Source organism: Macaca nemestrina, chromosome 1, assembly GCF_043159975.1.
Source record: "Macaca nemestrina isolate mMacNem1 chromosome 1, mMacNem.hap1, whole genome shotgun sequence".
NCBI lineage: Eukaryota > Metazoa > Chordata > Mammalia > Primates > Cercopithecidae > Macaca > Macaca nemestrina.
Genome location: NC_092125.1, coordinates 22,807,108 through 22,823,634, shown reverse-complemented (window position 1 = coordinate 22,823,634; position 16,527 = coordinate 22,807,108). Strand labels below are relative to the sequence as shown.

General features: G+C 38.7%; 1 protein-coding gene across 12 annotated transcripts in view; it reads right to left on the bottom strand.

Annotated features, from left to right (window-relative positions):
• Positions 1-16,527, bottom strand: part of LOC105492953 (PBX homeobox 1) — a 330,443-nt gene that overhangs the window by 69,368 nt on the left and 244,548 nt on the right. For all 12 annotated transcript variants that reach the window (XM_071074773.1, XM_071074764.1, XM_071074769.1 and 9 more), the window contains 2 exons: positions 9,779-9,914; positions 5,281-5,440 (listed from right to left, as the gene is read on the bottom strand). In XM_071074773.1, coding sequence (XP_070930874.1) covers positions 5,281-5,440; positions 9,779-9,914 — 296 coding nt within the window. The remainder of the gene's footprint in view (positions 1-5,280; positions 5,441-9,778; positions 9,915-16,527) is intronic.

Sequence of the window (16,527 nt, the reverse complement as noted above, 5' to 3'; positions counted from 1 at the left end):
AGGTGCCACTAATACCACAATAAAGCAGACAGAAGTCCACAAAAACATCTGAACTACAAGGGGAGGACATGTTCTTTACCCAGCACTGCAAGTTGGAAAGAATTTATCATGGAATGGATAACCTCCTGGGACGCACACGATTCACTGACAAATAGTGAATGGGCTCTCTTGGAGGTGCTGTGGCATTCTCAAAGAGCTGAAACAGAGTAACTTGGCTTGCTGAGAAGATCATTCAGAAACCTTACCTGCAGGCTGTTTGGAAACCATCAGCTACTACTAGAAGCACATTTTAAGATGTGGTTGTCAGTTAAAAGGTTCTGAATTTGGTTTGGGAAGGAAGGCGAGCAGCTCATTTAAACTGCCACCCAGACATTTGGGGCATGTACAGAAAACTAAATCTGCAACTAGGCAGAGAAGAAATAATGGATCACCTATGATTCTAATGCATTTGCTTGGGCAAACATCATGATGTGGTAATGTGTTCACATCCATTTTCATTAGACAAGTTCCCAAAAATTGCATTTCTACTCTAAAGAATCTTCAGGAGACTTAAATTTGTTAAAGAAAAACAAAAAAAGTAAAAGCAAAAAACAAACAAAATCAGTTAATTTCATAATCCAAAAAAAAATAATTATAATAATAATGATAAAGCTTAAACCTAGAACAGGATCTCTCAACCCTGTTGCTACTGACATTTTGGGCCAAATATTCTTCATTGTGGGGGATTATTTTATGCATTGTAGGGTGGTTAGCCCTACAATGGTTATCCTCTATCCAACAGATGCCAGTAACACCCACCCTTCAAAATTATGACAACCAAAGATATCTCCAGATATTACAAAATGTCCCCTGGGGATACAGATTTGCCCCTAGATGAGAACCAAAGTCCTAGAACAAGAATGGATTTACTTTTTCCTTTTAAGGAAGTCCGTGTTTAAATGTATTCACTCAATATTTCTTACAGTATTTTAATGAAGTAGTTGCCATTTTCTGTAGTTTAGAAATCAAGACTTCAGGTAGATTATGTAGCCAGCCTGATTCAGCTTGATAGATTGGACTCTCATACCATTTGGGAGTTCAAAGGATAGGTCCTTTTTACTAGATGGAAGCTTAATTAAGTCTCAGGTATGCTTGCTTTTCCATTTCCCCTTGTGAATTCCAAAATTCACTGTTACTTTCTACTTGGGACAAAGTGAAAGAGTAAAGTGTTGTCTGGTTCAATGTGAAAACCCTTCAACAGGTATGTATGTCAAGGTTGTAGAGTTCCAATTCCAGGAGAAATTGTTTTCACTCTTCACTTAAAAATAAAGAGGAGAATCATACTAAGGAAGAACATGAGATAAAACATCAGTAGGATAAATATTTTCACTTGGTTTTAAAAAACAAAATTATAAACATTCCTGTGGGTTTACTAAAGTGTCAGTCAACTTCTCTGGATGTGTTACCTTCTCTCTGTGTGTACTATATAAAAACTTCTCATAGGGCACGAAGGCTCTGAGTTTTAATATAATAACCTTTCATCAATCCTGAAAAACACCAACCCTCTTTTTAGGGGTTGATATGGTTAGACTTTGTGTCCCCACCCAACTCTCATCTTGAATTGTAATCCCCATAATCCCCATGACCCCCACGTGTCAAAGGGGAGAGACCAGATGAACTTAATTGAATCATAGCGGCAGTTTCCTCCATGCTGTTATGATAGTGAGTGAATTCTCACAAGATCTGATGGTTTTATAAGGGGCCCTTCCCCACTTCACTTGGCACTTCTCCCTTCTGCTGCCTTGTGAAGAAGGTGCCTTGCTTCCCCTTCACCTTCTGCCATGACTGCAACTTTCCTGAGGCCTCTCCAGCCATGCTAACCTCAGTCAATTAAGCCTCTTTCCCTTAGAAATTACCTAGTCGCAAGCATTTCCTTATACCAGTGTGAGAACGGACTAATACAGGGGTATTACAAGATTATGTATACGGGCTTGCCATTGACTAAAATAGTGCTAGAAGAAGATTTGCTGTTGTCCTTGACACAAACACACAGCTAAGTGAAAGAATTCAAATCTTGGGGTTCTGAGCTTCAGTAAGCCCACTACCACTTATCTAATCACAGAATGTGATATAATTTCCATGCTGATGGCATGCCACAGTGAGCATCTGTAATGCACAAGTCAATTTCTTTCTTCTTGGATGTTAAAATCCTCTCCAGAAGATAATCCAAGCTTCTTGAAAGGGCCTCATTTTTCTGAGGTTTTATAATCTCATCAAAATTAAGAAATTAAGAATGCATTACTCTAGGTCATTACAGAAGAATTATAGACCCCAGGTTTTAACCAGTGCTTCAACTGGTCCCTATTTTTGCTTTCTTTTTTCAAAATTTAACTTTTTCTCCTTCCTTCTATTCTTCCTCTTTGCTCCATCCATTTTGTCTAACTCTGCTGGTATAAACTATGAAGCATGCTAAATGTCTTTAAATGCTTGCTAATCCCCCCGGGTTTTAGTCTTAAGTGATTTAAAAAAAAAAATAGATTATGCTTAAGAAAACAGGAGACATGGAACATATCAACAAATAGAAATATTTGGAAGTAATCTAAGATACTGAAGTGCTGTTCTCCATACAGAAGCCTCTGGCAGGAAGAGGATTTACTTGCAAAGAAATATATTTGTTTTTGTTTGTTTGTTTTGTTTTTTGAGATGGAATTTTGCTCTGTTACCTAGGCTGGAGTGCAGTGGTGCGGTCTCAGCTCACTACAATCTTCGCCTCCCAGGTTCAAGTGATTCTTCTGCCTCAGCATCCCGAGTAGTTGGGACTACAGGTGTGCGCCACCATGTCTGGCTAATTTTTGTAATTTTGGTAGAGACGGGGTTTCACCATAATGGCCAGGCTGATCTCAAACCCCTGACCTTGTGATCCGCCCGCTTTCGCTTCCCAAAGTGCTGGGATTACAGGCGTGAGCCACTGCACCCAGCCAGAAATATATTTCTTTACAATAGAAATGAGTACTTATAGTTTGTAAAACTCTGAAAAAAAACCTTCTGCTTCAATACTGAGGCTATGAAAAGTTCCTAGGTTCCACAACTCTGCCAAAATATATTTTCACATATTAACTTCTTATTTAAAATTTATTTCAATTATCATTTATCTTTTGAAATTATTGAAGAGCAAGTACATAACATGATAAACACCTTATGTGAAAAGTTTGAACATTTTAAAGTTCTACTTTATCTGTGTGGATGATTTAAGTTGGTTAAGAGCAAAAGAAAATATAGAAAAGCCCATTTATAACTTTTGCTGTTAAAATGTTTATCTTTTAAAATTCCATGCTATTGCACACATACAATAGTATTTTCTTTTGTCTCTACTTTAGAAAAAGCACTACAAAGGGGTTCCTGTGTGGATTATTTCCAACAACTTAGGCACAACTGGAAGGCTTAGCTCAAATTTTCCATAATAATTTACTTTGTGCTCAAAATAGTCACATGATGTTTAAGCCACCAGAAAAAAATTCCTTAGAAAACTGTAATCATAGTCTGACATTCCGTAACAGGCAACCATAATTCTTAAACACAGAGTAGAGGGTTAAAATGCTTACTTTTCTCTTTTAAGGGCTTTAGGAAAGAATAAATAGTTACGAATTTAGTAATGAAGAAAGTCCACAGGGCCTTTCTAAGGAGTAGTCATAAATCATGCTAAGCCATCTGCGATGCAGATATACCAGGGACAGGAAGAAGTCATTTCGATATCTGTTTTGCATTATGATAACCTTTGCAGGAGTGTTGAGTGCATTTTTGCTAATGTTGACAGAATTGTACTTCTTCCAAAGAGATAAGTGAAAATGTCTGCCTAGCAGCACAGTTCAACTTGTTATTGGGTCTGAAATTCTTAATAATTGACCAGATGGAGAAGACGGAACTCTCTGGTTATTGAACCTGTTAGCTTTGATCCCTTGTCAATCACACCATGATGGAGGAAGAAAAAACCAAAATATTCCTCAAAAAGTAAATATGCTCCTCATAGGAATCTAACCTGCAGTGCTGGGAAAATTAAAACTGGATTGAATTCTATGTTATTTTATTATATTCATGTTGAAAAAGCCCAGGCCACTCTTCATGCATGATTCCATTTAGATAAAAGAAGGCCATAAAAGGCATGCTGGGTATAGCCCAGTGACTTGGAGAACCTTATCATTAACAAATTTGTACATCTGGAAGCTCACAGAAGACATCAGTCTGTGGAACCCTACATTGTCTCCAGTAACAAGTCACCATAAGAAAACTTATTTTAGTGGACAAACAAGCTTTGTGGTCAAAGATACCACAAGCTTTGTGGTCAAAGATACCTAACATTAACAAAGATGTCTAACATTAGGTTTGTAATCATATTATGACCAAATATAATTAAATTGATAACCTTTTAAGTTAGAATCATCAATTTTCTTAGCTGTGCACCCTAATTGAAGTCAAACCAAACTTATTTAATGAGAAAATACTTGTTTTTCCTTTACCGGAGGGGAAAAAAAAATTACCACATGCGTTCCATAGCCTACAAACACGAAGGTTATATTTTTTGCACTATTAACTATATTTTTTCACATGTAGAAATTCTGAACCGATGACACAAGGCACACCCCAGAATACAGTATTTTGACCTAAACTCTTAAATTAGTGATATAATGCATATTTCCTGAAATAAAACCTACTACATAGCACATGACCGATAATCATAAAGAAGACCAACAAAAAACAATAAAGAACAACAACTATAAACAATACATAGAAATATTCATAGCCTGGTTTTGCATACCAAAACATTCTAATAAGATATTTGCTAGAAGAGTAAATATTTCTGCATAGAATGCACGCTAATAGGTGACCCAGACATTATGTTGTTGGAACAGCAAAACTGACAAGGATAAGAACTTTATATAAAATGGGCCAAATGACAGAATCCCAATAGACTATCTCTAAGCATTATGTCTAACTTATTTATTGATATCCCTGAGGGGAGAATTTAGAAGTCTCATCAAGCTAACCAATTTACTTTGGTCTTAACTTAATAGACACATTAATGCAAACCTCCACACAACCCACCTTGTAAACAGTCTAACAGATTGCTCTTTGGAAATGAAAGGAAGAGCCCAAAGTGACATTAACATCCAAAAATACAATCGAATACAGAAATTAACCAATCAAAAGTCTAACAAATTAAAAAGAAAATCAAAATGTAAGAAAAGCAAGTATAAAAATAGAGAACAATTCCTCCCCCCACCCCCAATCAAAGAAAAAACTAACCAGCTGAGTTGGGAGTTGAGGGTGAGTTAGCTTGGCTTCCATGGGCTGACACATTGGTAGCAGTGACAGCTGTTTTGGCAGCATAAATATTGGCTTCCTCTTGAAATTTACCTATGTTCTTCTTGTACCGGATTCGCTTATTTCCAAACCAGTTTGATACCTAGAGTAGTTTAATAAGATGAGAAAATTCACATTTCATCCTTCAGAAACATTGCAGAAGAAAAAAAAAAAAAGGCTTTATGGGAGAGGTGAAGAGGTAAGCTAATTGGTCTTATCCTACTTGTATTAATAATTTGGCAACGTCAGTAAAAAGATCTGAAGTAAGAGCTTCAAAAGGACAACTACATGAAATGCGATTCTCTTGTTTAATATCACTAAAATTTAGTAAAACCACTGTGACAAAAATCTTCCTATAAAGGAGCTGCTCATTTAAGCTAGAACACTTTTAATTTAGAGCAAGCATTTTAAATTTGCTTACATCTTCAGTTATGGCACTAAAATATACCTAACATTTCAGGAGAAATGCCCTGAGTGTTCATCAATGCGAAAGCTGGCTTTATGCCATCAAAATACACAGACCTTTAAATGTCCATATAGGTGCTTTCATGTGATAGATTAATTGCAAATTTTTAGAAGTTACATGACTTTAATGTGGACTGAGATTCTTAGCTGTATTTCACGATAGACCTTAGGATCAATATAATTCAATCTACCAGATTTCACTGACTATTTTGTGTAAAGCTTGGTATTATCTACATAAGGAAAAACTGTAGCATACAAATGACTATCCCCTTGAATTCTAGTGTTTAAATGTTAAAGCCAGCAGACACAATAAACCTAATTTACTTTCATTTGTTAATTTATTTCCTTCATGTGGTTCACAGCAGGTGTCTTGGCTCCATTTGGTACCTCTGCTCCCTTCATACCAAGACCTCTGCCAGACACAAGGGGAGACACAGTTAAATTCAAGTTTTACCCCCATAATTCCTGCCCTGGGAAGGAAAGTTTTATATCCCACATTCCAGATATGATTTTGAACTAAAATGCTGAGGTTTTCATATAATTACAAACCAAACTCTGAATCTGGTGAGGGAAGGGGGAGTTGATACCACATGTACCACAGTTTACATATCATTTATATTTAACTCCCAAAGACAGCAGATAAAGAAAACTGTTGCAAAACTATAATTTTTATATTTACGTAAATATAATTTATAATAATATAACTTAATTTTTTAAATGCATTAGCAAACTTAAAACATCTTATAAGGATAGCACTGAAAGGCTTATACAACTTATACTATAGCAGAAATGTCAAGCCTTTTTTGAAAAAAAAAAATCCGTCCGTACCACCACAATATTAGTAAACAAAAGAGAAAAAAATTCAATAAGAAAATGCTTTATTTATTGTAAATGCTGATGTCTACAGAAAAAGAGGTAAACTGGAGGAGGAAGGACACTTTTGGGTGTATTTCAGGATCACTGCATATCTAGTTTCACTTTGAAATTTATGTTTTTCTTGATATAACTTTCACTATTCATAGGAATCGGTCATAATTATGGTTGCTTTTTAATTTATGGGATAGCAAAAGAAGAAAAAAGATAAGGAGATTTTTTTCTCAGATAACTGCACAAGCTGAAAGAAAAGGGAAAAAGATGAAAGTAATTTGGGAGGACTTTTGAAGAAGAAATACCTGAGGTCCAATTATATGTGAAAAAAAAAAATAAGCTGAAGGGGGTAGAGAGGGGACATGTTGTGGGAGTGATTCCCTTCTAAATGACAAGAATGGAACTGGTAGGAAGGTGCTAGGTCAGTTCAGGGACTTCCTGCATTGTCCAACAGACAATGATCCAGACAATGTATACAGTGTTATCATGAATGAACTAATTATTCAACAGTCATGGACTAAGGGCCTAATATGCGTTAGGCACTAGGGATGTATAGATAACAGACACAGAATGAGACATAAAATACAGAAAGAATAGTAGGTTTTATAGGAAGAGTTTGATTCACATTTTGAGTAAGTTAATTTTGAAGAAGCTCTGGGCAGAGCCACGATGAAGTCCATTGGGAAGTAAAATATATGAGTTTGGTGCTGCAGGAGAGAAGTTCCATCAGGTATTCAAATGGAGGTATTATTTGTAGCTGTGAGCATGGAAAAGATTAAGTGTTAACTTCAAAGTTAAGTGTTCAAGGGGAAGTTGTTAAAACAACTTCTATTACAGATTTCACCCTCAAAGATTCTGATTCAGAATTAAGGTGACACTCAAGAATTTACATTTCCAACAGGCTCCCAGGGGATGCTGATGCTGCCTTCTGTGGATCACACTTCGAGTAGCTCTGGTATAGACAAGGGGCTCTTTAGGGATTTGGGGAGATACAGTCAACAGGCGGATTTCAGACAGATTTGGGTGTATGGACAGCATATCTTTGTTTTGGGTCATGGGGTTTCAATAGCTTTTAGTAGATTTCAAAAGAATTTGTGACTTCAAAAAAAGACAATAATGATACAGTCCAAGAGGTATTCCCTGGCTTTGGGAACTAGGAGAAAGATTGAATAAATCATGTGATCCAACAAACCATGATTAGTAGATGGGGCAACTAAGACCCAAAAAGAAAGACTGAGTTCCCTAGGATCCCACAGTTGACTCTTGTCAAAAATATGCTCCTTGCTTAATGCTCTTTCTATGATATCATATATTGTCTCCCATTGGACTTGTTTAACAATGGTAGCTTAGTTGCTTTGGGGAGAGACAGATGTGATGAGGAAGAAAGAATGGCATGACTTTGGCATGGGCAGAGGAAAGGGAAAGGTGACACAATATGTAAATAAGCATTTTAATGGACACACTATTTGTACCTTGAGTTTCCATAATGAAGGAAGTGAAGGTTGTGGGAACAGATCAGGATTTTAACTTGTATCCAGCTATACTACAAATTACCTCCAGGAGAATTCCTTTTACCTTCAACACGGAGTTGAAATTCTGAATTCCACACTTGGAATTCAGACAGCAGTAATTTAATTCTACTTTAAACGCAGAAGGTTCCAGGATAAAATTCACTGATTTAATATTTGCTCCTTGTTTGTGGTCCATACCTAGAAGCATTCCTGAAACATGCAGCAAGTATCAAAAAGCATTAATTCCCTTTTTTTGTGGACAAGGGGTCTAGATTTGGACAAGAATGGTGATAGCCCTAGAAAAAACTAGGCTACTTGAATTTCACCACTGACATTCCAGTTTCCCAGAATTGTCAAGACTGAAAATGACCTTCAGCTGGGTCAAAGCACCTAAGGAAGGCCCAAGTTAAAAAGGAGTCAATTCTTTCTGCTTTATCTGAAAGAATGTTTTCAAGGATATTTGCTGCTATAAAATCATCTTAGTTTGTTGGGGAGGCTCGGCCAATCCCTTCATTGTCAATACCTTTTGTGGAGCTCTATATTCTGACTGGACCTAATTCTGTATAGGTAAACACAGGTTGATGGGATCAGCACCCTGCAGAGATCAACAGAAATCAGGATTCAATTCAAGGAGGTACAGATGCTTAGTTTATATAAAGGAGCATCTGCTTCATTTGAAAAGTGGTAAGTGAAATTTCTCACTACAGTAGTCTTCACTACTCCCTCCCCTCCCCAGTTTTAATGGAAATACCTGTACATTTAATTCTCCTGCATGTGACAAAATTCTAAGAAAAACTTTCTTCGACAGATTTCAGAACTATCACTATAGGTCTCAATTAGAAACCAGTGGTGGTATTTGAGGTTCAGACTGAATAAGAAGTTTGGGTGGATCTTTTGAGCGGACAAAATGTACGTACGTATAAATATTGCCTACTGTTCTGCTTCATATTCATATTGAAAACTCTAGGCCTATAACAATTTTATATCATGTATCTTTCCAAGTCAACAGACACCACCTGTTATGGTTATTGCTCTTTGGGGGAAGGGCGCATTCAGTGACATTTTATTCAACCATTCCAATGTAATCGCAGTGACATGTTAAAATTCCTACACTCCATCAGTTAGAGAGTCAGCACATCAAGAGGAGACATTTAAGTTCCTTTCATTTAAAAGGCTATATAACAACTAGTTCCATTCACTGACTCTTAAAGTTCCTGGGTTGGGCAAAAAATGGCTAAGGAATTGACTGAGTTTGAAAAAACAGCATGAGGAATGCAGGTAACTTCCCTAGTACACTTTAGACACCTCACCCATTTGAAGCAAAGGAGTGCTTGTTGGAAAGAACCCTAACCCTGTTTTTACACTGTACTCTACTTATTCTTCTCTTCCTTCTGCTGGTCCTTCTCAAGTTTTGCCAAGTACTTACCTAGAAACTCACTTATACACATATACATCAAGTGCTTACCTTGATATTTTAAGGCTACAGCTGATGGAACTTGCAAGGCATGAAAGTCCAGTAAAGCAAGACCTCCAAGAGCCTGCCCTGGAGGCCCCACCATGGCCAGGCTACAGGCTGAGGCTTTTGAGGGGCTGCTTACCTGGGAGACTGTGATGCCACACTTCTTGGCTAACTCCTCTTTGGCTTCCTCACTGGGGTAAGGGTTGCTGAGATGGGAATAGAAATATTCATTCAGGATTTCTGTCGCTTGCTTGTTGAAATTCCGTCTCTTCCGCCTTTGTAAAGAGAAAGGAAACAATAACAAAAAGGCTCACACCAAATAAACATAAAATGGGAGAGAATAGAATCTACTTCTGGGAGAAGACAAATTTTTGAGCAAAAGGTGAATTGGAGCACATTTACTAAAAGGGGCTGGATGCCAAAACCATAACTAAAAGCATTTGCTCAATACTTCATTGTGTACCATCTGGGCACCAAACAGAAGAGTGGTCACGGATACTTTTGCAGAGTAGTGAGGAGCATAAAGTTTCAAAATTCGGGCCATCTTGGTTTGTTCACTCTGTCACCCAGGTTGGAGTGCAGTGGTGTGATCTTGGCTCACTTTGAACCTCCACCTCCCGGGTTCAAGCGATTCTCCTGCCTCAGCCTCTTGTGTAGCTGGGATTACAGGCACACACCACCACACCCGGCTAATTTTTGTATTTTTAGTAGAGATGGGGTTTCATCATATTGGCTAGGTTGGTCTCTAACTCATGACCTCATCATCTTCCTGCCTCGGCCTCCCAAAGTGCTGGGATTACAGGTGTGAGCCATTACGCCCAGTCCCATCTTGGTTTTAAATCCTGGGTCAATTGAATATCAGCTGGGTAATTTTGACCAGCTTCTTCAATGAAAGTGAAGAGGGTCATACTGACTTCACAGGGTGAGAGTAGGGAAGAGATGAGACCACACAAAGACAGCATTCAGCACAGCGCCCAACACATGGCAGGTGCTACAGCTTGGTCTTTCTTCTTACCAGGTTCCAGGCACTGGGCCTTACCCCTCCCTCTTGGCAATCAATTCAAGTTATTCATTTTTCACAGCTACTGAGGTGGATATGATTATTTGTATTTACCGATAAAGAACAGAGCTCCAAGGTCACTCAGCTGGTATGTAACAGAGCCAAGGTATTAATTCAGGTCTGACCGACAACAAAACCCAGTCTCTCTCTTCTACACAAATGAGCTCCTCACAATTACACAGAGATTCTGCAGCCATAAGTTAAAAATAAGTTATCATGTTCTTTCCATTCTATCCCCATGTAAATGCACGTAACATTCTTAAAAGGCATCTGGAGAAGAGGGCACAGAACTGACTGAAATTAACCCCCAACAGCTTGACCTCCCTCAGAAGATGAAAAGTGGCACTTCTTAAGCAAGAACAGCTGCTAAATGGTAAAACAAAAGCCCACAGAATTCTTTTTCACATACAGGTTGCCAAAAAGGAGAAAATCACTTTTTTTGAATAAAAGCATTTTTCTGCCTTAAAAAAGAAAAAGTGCTAATTGAACTAATTTAAAGTGAGAATCACTTTATCGCTTCCTGACAATGAAGGCCTGTGGATAGCTGAGGGCGTTGCAGGCTCATTGCAGGGGCTGGCTGGCCCTCCTTAAAGTTGTGGGTCCTTCATGTTTAAATTAGCTTGCTTAGCACTTTTGCCTTTCTTGCTTTTATTAAAAGCTTTTCCTTATGGAAAAAATGTCCAGAACATCCCTGATTATGCCAGGATATAGGATTTCCCAATTTAGCCAACAGAAAGCACTGATGGCCTTGCTAGACAGGAAATTCAGCTAATATTGTATTTTCAGGGTCCCGCTTGGATTAATTAACACAATAAAGTGCCTGATTTTACCGGATGAACACCATCTGTCCACAGGTATTAACCACATCTGTCCAGATTATGCCAAGCCCAAGTCACTCTCCTAAATCATGCTGAGTTTCTGGGTCACTCAGCATCAGAAATTGTACAGATTGGATTTAAAAGCCCAACTGCAAAGTGGGCATGTGTTAAAAGCTCTTGCATGATGGGAATTTGAGGAAGATAGCCAAGTGACTAACACAGTCTGCAGGCCAGGCTTTAGATCACCTTTGGCTTCTCTTTCTTCTTCGCCTAAAGAAGACTGTTGTTTTAGGCCTGGGGAACTGGACCCTGAAGGCTCCCTAATTGGGAGAGCCTCCGTTCCCTCATTCAGTTGTTTGCATTAGCATTACTGTGTATTTTTTGGGACTCTTCCAATTGAGCTCAAAGGAAACCTCTCTGGAATGAGCTGGTGGTATGCGGATGGTGCAGACAGCTGTTCCCAGCTCTTCTCTCCTTGTGATGTGCAATCTTCCCTAGGTGGTCTCATCTACTCTGATGGACTCGCTTATCACCTCTTTTAGTAGCTGTCTTAATCTAGGGTGTTTGAAATCCTAGGATCAGGATTTTTCAGAATTTCAAGAAACCTAGTGAAAATAACACCTTTCTACCATAAGGTTGAGCTAACTGAGACGCCTGGTTTCTTTGCTTTGGCTTGAAGTGTTATCACCTTGCTGAGTTAACATTTGTGATTTCAAACCAATGAGTAGCTTTGTGAGTTGGGCATCAAGGTTTTGAATTTAAGAAATTTGGAAGTTAATTAAATATTACTGGATAAACATGGTGTTTTAGGGACAGAAAATTTTTGAAGCACAGGGTCCACGGGGGAAGTTTTTTATAAAAGACTCATGATAGTGAGATGTGTAGACGTCACAGACATACACTGCTAACTACCAAATTTGTTATCTCCTGCCCTAATACCTCTGCTAAGAGCCACTGGCCCATTTATGACTGCAGACTCCAAGCATCTTCAGACAAACTGTTTCCAAAACTAAGATCACCTTTTACCCAAATCAGCTCCATTTTCCTTGTTAGCCTTATTATTTAGTGACATTACTACAGATATAGTTCATTATATTTGCTAATTTGTTCATTCCTTCATTCATCCATTCATTCAAAGATTTGAGTACCTAGCATGTGCTAGAAACTAGGAGTTTCTCAACTCTTCCTGCTTTCTTACCTTCATCAAATGATTGCCCCCTAAGCAAGTCCTGCCAGTTCTACACTTTCAAATCAACCTCTTTTGTTTCATTCTAATTGTGCTGCTATTTGTGAAGTGAGTGAAGAGGAGCCACTGCCTATTGTACGACTGTATGACTAGCGCTGTCCAAGAGTACTTTGTGCAATGAGTGAAATGTTCTATATCTCTGCTGTCCAATGCAGTAGTCACTGGCTACGTGTGGCTACTGAGCAGCTGCAATGTGGCTACTGTAACTGGAGAGCTAATTTTTATTTATTTTTTATTTTTTATTTATTTTTTTTTTTGAGACGGAGTCTCGCTCTGTCGCCCGGGCTGGAGTGCAGTGGCCAGACCTCAGCTCACTGCAAGCTCCGCCTCCTGGGTTCCCGCCATTCTCCTGCCTCAGCCTCCCGAGTAGCTGGGACCACAGGCGCCCGCCACCTCGCCCGGCTAGTTTTTTGTATTTTTAGTAGAGACGGGGTTTCACCGTATTAGCCAGGATGGTCTCGATCTCCTGACCTCGTGATCCGCCCGTCTCGGCCTCCCAAAGTGCTGGGATTACAGGCTTGAGCCACTGCGCCCAGCCTGAGAGCTAATTTTTAAATGTTTATTCATTTTAATTTAGTATTCAGTTAACTTACAATCAAATAGCTATATACCAGAGCAACACTAGATCAATGCTTTCCCAAGAAGCCCTCTTGGAAAAAGATTGTAGCTCTGGGGACACCATCAAAAACATAAAATATCTTTGGAACCTCTTGTTTTAGTCCACTCTATAATATAGCAATGTTTATCTTAAAATAAGAATATTTTCTTTGGAATACTTATGTAAAATGTGAAAAGTATTTCAATTTATTCTGTGTGGTGCCAGTCTGAGGAGCACAGGCTTCAACAATTGTTCTTTACATTGTCTTTTCTCCAGTCCAGCTCATCTTCAAGAGACTCACTAGAGTAATCTTTCTAAACCATAGATATGTCACTAATCATTATAAAATTTAATAATAATGTGTATATAAACAACAATGTACAATAGTATATAACAGTAATATATAACACAGTAATCATTATGATAGCTGAATTATGATGTGAATATTATGTGCCAGATACTATAGTAAGATTTATTCCTATTTACAGGATTATCTACATTTTACAGGTAAGAAAACCGAGTCTTGGGAAAATGAGTCACAGGGTCATAAAGGTCATCAGGGTTGTAGCCAGAATTTGAATCCAGTGCAATTTTATGTGATAACTTCCCATACTTCTTCTTTAAATAGCTCTGAGGGTTTCTGCTGTTTGATAGGATAAATTTAAAATCTTCACTGGTACAGTTAAGGTTTTTCAGTGGATCTTTCCTATCCCTAGTGCCTCATTTCCCCTCAATCCTACATATGCTCTGAACAATTTCATCTAGCCACATCATATGCCTCTGCATTCCCCAAAGACTCGTGGCTTTCATGCTCCTGTGGCTCTTCACACCACCCTGCATCTTTCTCTCCCACAACATCCGCCACAGATTTACATGTGTTTCCCCAACTAAACAGCAAATTCCTCAAAGGCAGAGGACAGATCTCACTCATATTTGAAACCCTTGTGTCTAACACATAGTAAGCACTCAAGTAAGGAATGCTTGCTGAAGTAGAATTACGTTGTTTATTTTGCTGTCATTCCTTCTGTTTGGCAAACATCCTGCTCCTCTGAGACTCAGTATTTTTCTGCCCTCTCTCTGGATCCTTTCCTTCAGGTGGAGTAGGTAGATGAATGAACTGAATGTGTAACATGTGGTGTTATGTGTAGTTGGAACAGTATTTGTCCTATGAGCTCTTTGAAGGTAGCACCCACATTTATATGCACTTTTTTCATCTTTGATGTTCCAGTGGCTACTATAACATCAGGCAGATAGTAAGAGCTCAGTTAGATAAACCAGTAAATCCAAGCAGAGTGCCAGTGTGACCAGACTAGACCTTCTTGGATGTCCTTTCCTCTTTCTTGCCATCCTCTCTTTGGCAATATACTTTATGTAATCCCCTCTATTGCAGTGAAGTATACAGACATACTTTTAATTATCTGGTTATGTTACTGTTATTTCCAGCAAAATGTTATAGAAAAACAGTTAAGATTACTGCTTGAAAATCAGTTAGATAGTTTATAAGTTCTCTCCCTCTTTTAACTAAAAAAAAAAAAAAAATGTTATTTATAGTCCTGATAATAAACTTACCAAGTTGTATGGCACAATGCTTGGTATATAGCATGACATGAGAAATGTTGAATGAATGAATGAATGAATGGAATTTTTAAGTTAAACCTTCCTGGTACAGTTAAGTCAATCTAAGGAAGAGAGACAGGAAATGACTTGAGTGGGATAAACCTGGGCCCAGAGAGGAGTTGAGGAGTGTGGTGGACAGAATTCCAGAACTGTGTACACACCTTCCCTGTGAGTGGATGGCATAGGAAATATGATGAGGTTCCTCATCAGCTGACTTTGAGTAAATGAAAGGGAAGATTCGATTAAAGCCTTAAAATGGAAAGTTTCTCCTACGGGCCCTCAGCAAGAAAACAGGCAGCCAAACTGTGAACTGCCTATTGAGAAGGGCAGCCTCTCGGAACTGAGGCCCTCGGTCCTACAATGAGAAGGAAACGAATTCTGCCAACAACCAGAACAAGCTTAGAAGGAGACTCTGAGCCTCAGATGAGATCACAGGCTCAGCTTATAAGCTTGATTACAGATTCGCTGTGACTAGGGCAGAAGATCCAGCTAAGCCATGCCCAGGCCCCTGACCAACAGAAACCGTGCGATAATAAACTTGTGTTGTTTTAAGCTGCTTAATTTGTGGTAATCTGCTACGCAGCAATAGAAATCTAATACAATGAGTGTTCCGCAACAAAGTAGGAACACTCAATTCTACACACCTATTAGATTACAAAGACTAATCTTATTACTAAATCAAGTCCTCTTTGTATTTTATTTGTCTTCCATGAAATCTTTTTTGGTGAGGCCCTGCCCATCAGATGCATGGTTTAGAGGAGCATGTGCATATGTGCAGTGAGTGTGTCTTTCTTACTAAGTTTGCTTAGCTATCTCTCCCAATTACAGTTAGTGACGCTGGAGGCACTGATATGAATTCCCCAATCAGGATGTCTGGCAAACATTTGCTTTTGAACTGAGAAGGCCATTTGCTCAGCCTTAGGCTGGAATCTGGGGTCATGTTCTTTCACTGGTAATAAATATACCCCCAAAATGAAATGATAGTAACAGTGACAATAGGTTAGTTGTTTTCGTTTTGAATCTTGGCTCAGAAGCAATGATTCAAAGGTTGTAACCAAAGCAAGAAAAAGACCCTGTCTTAAAGTGATTGTCTGTCTGGTGCCAACTGGAACACTCTAGGCAAAGGCCGGTGGAAGTGAAAGAAACTTGTGGACAAAGCTCTCCAAGCTTTGTGTCTGTTACAGTCTGACCTTCAACTGGGCACAGTGGAATTACTGAGAGAAGATATCCAATGAGACAATTAATTCTGCTCCTCCCGTCTCTCTGCTTACTTTCTTGAAAAGAACTCAGTCTGGAGCCAACTGTTCTTTTTTTTTTTTTTTTCAATACCTGCCAACATAAATACTAACTCCAGCATTTTAACTAGAGGAGTTACCATGGAGATGTAAGCAATACACGCAGGGTGGCAGTGGCACAGAGGAAGGACCCAAACAGAGGCCACCAGTCACTTGCACTTTGCACTATGCAGAACAGGCTGTATTAAAGAAGCCAGGCAGACAGCAGGCCATGGGTGAGGGAGAGGCACAGAGGATCCTGCTTTAGGGTGATT